Below are 2,202 nucleotides of genomic sequence, written 5' to 3' on the forward strand. Positions count from 1 at the left end.
CACACACACACAGACTGCCTCATCTACTCCCTTTCACATCACATTCTATTTTATCCATTATATATTGATCATATACATTTAAATGTGTAAAATAGCCTATTTACAGTAACTACATAACTCCCTCATCATACGTGTGTACAACCCTCTACACATGCAGCCAATATGCATTTACTGTTTTGAGTTATTCTTTCTATCATGTTCTTTAATTCTTTGAGTGGTACATGTCAGTTTCACATACTCTACTGTATGATCACACATAAACATAAACATATCTGAGCACCTCAAAGGCCTGATGTATTATTGCAAAGTAAAGAAAAGAACAAACTCATTCAGGCATATGACAGCATTATCTTCTCATTTATTTAGCAGTCAACAAATGATGAAAACAATCTCTTAAAAAAAGAAATAAGCAATGAAATCAATAAATATATTTTAAAGTTTTAAAAACTATAAAACAATTTTCTCAATATATTGTTTGTACAAAATAAGAGTCAGAATACAGTGACAAAACAATGATTCTGTTTCAAACACAGAAAGCAACATGGAGTATCAGGACAAAGACACAAAGAACCAGAAAGAGTCTCTCTGATGTATCAGTTTCATAGACTGTTGTCATTTATTTATCATATGTCTGTATCAGCATACCAGCAGTTTAGGAACATCATAGTAGAGTTTCCTTTTAGAATATTGTAATGCAGCCAGTGAGCTATTTAGAGCAGCACTACAGTTATAAAGCATCAACAGGATATGATCTATGCTTGTGGATTTAAAATCACAGGGAGGTAAACTGGTCAACTGATCAGAAAAATCAAATTAACTAACTAAATAAATAAGTAAATAAAATAATAATAATAATGATTATAATATAAATGTGTTAAACATTTCCTGCTGCCACAACACCCGAATGAAGAATGGTGTTTAGACATGATGAGATGGAGTTAGATACAAATTTAGAAGAATAAAATTGACATTGGCAGACCCCACTGAATATCCACCTGCTTTGTTCAAGAGGACAAGAGACACGTTTGGGATGGAGAATGAGAATGTGTAATCATTGAAACTCCATATACACATGGCAGTATGTAGCACCCATGAGGAATTGTTTACTAAAATTGGTATGTGTCCAGGTTTTGCTACACTTGAGTCCCAAGCATTCCTTCTTTCTGAGGGTGAAATTATAAACATTGATTTGTTTGATGTAGTTAAAGTGCACAAGATAGTTTTGACTGAAGAACAAAACAGTGTTGGGTAACAGCTTAGATTGTCATCATGGTTCAGTCAGCAAAACTAAAGGAGTTTCACTCGCAGCAAATGGAACAAAGTGGAACAGAGTAGTTTTCAATACATGGACACACAACATAGAGCATGGACATACAAGCAGTAAGAAACAGACAGCATAAATTCAAAGTCAGTTTTCAAAAGAGAGATTTCTCTCTTGATTTCATTTCAGTGTCAGCACAGTGTATTCACCCTGAATTGTGGTGGAGTGTTGGGACTCCACTGCTGGCTGGCATGTACTGTAGGTAGTTATGTCTTAAGAAAACATTCTTTGATGATTCTGTGGCATTTATCCAGGAACCCAGCTCTGTTTGCTGTGGCTCTGTTGGGTACCCATAAATCCAAATCCCATGCCCATTCCTTGAGCCAGTGAGGAATCAAAATTGAAATCAATCTCTTCTCCTGAGTCCATAATGTCATGTAAGAGTATAGACTCCATGTCACAGTCTAGGCTGCTGTAGAATACATCCATATCCAGGTCTGCTGGCAGCCGCTCGTGTGGGTAGAACTGATGAGGGTGGTGATAGTTGTGGTAACCTGTCCCCGTCCCCTGAGGTTGGCGGTACAGTCCATATGCCATACTGTGCTGATATGGATCTGTGTAAATATAGGAATGGCATTGTGGGTATGGAGCTGTAGCAAGGTGGCAGGTGTCCTGTGAGATTCCCTGCATGCCTGCAGGGTTTGGGGGAAGCGTGGTGGATGCTGTAAGATGTACATTGACTGTGGGGCTATATAGGTAAGGGGCTTTATGTATGTACGACTGCATGTGTCCATCACTGGGCTGAGAGTAGACCGATGCAGGCTGATGGTCCTGGCTCAAATTCTGAATAATGCTCTGTCTGTGAAATGGTTTGGAGGAAGGGTTAGTGGTAGGGTCATTATTCTCACTGTGATGCAGATCTATGGATCCTTGAGCAACCA

At 38.4% G+C, this 2,202-nt stretch overlaps 1 protein-coding gene across 1 annotated transcript in view; it reads right to left on the reverse strand.

Annotated features, from left to right (window-relative positions):
• Positions 1-1,127: 1,127 nt before the first annotated feature.
• The window catches only part of LOC107697267 (forkhead box protein O6-like), a 29,741-nt gene continuing 28,666 nt past the window's right edge, over positions 1,128-2,202 (reverse strand). The window contains exon 4 of the mRNA XM_016497983.1: positions 1,128-2,151. Coding sequence (XP_016353469.1) covers positions 1,568-2,151 — 584 coding nt within the window. The 3' untranslated portion in view covers positions 1,128-1,567. The remainder of the gene's footprint in view (positions 2,152-2,202) is intronic.

The sequence above is a fragment of the Sinocyclocheilus anshuiensis genome, unplaced genomic scaffold (assembly GCF_001515605.1).
Source record: "Sinocyclocheilus anshuiensis isolate Anshui unplaced genomic scaffold, SAMN03320099.WGS_v1.1 scaffold979, whole genome shotgun sequence".
Taxonomy (NCBI): domain Eukaryota; kingdom Metazoa; phylum Chordata; class Actinopteri; order Cypriniformes; family Cyprinidae; genus Sinocyclocheilus; species Sinocyclocheilus anshuiensis.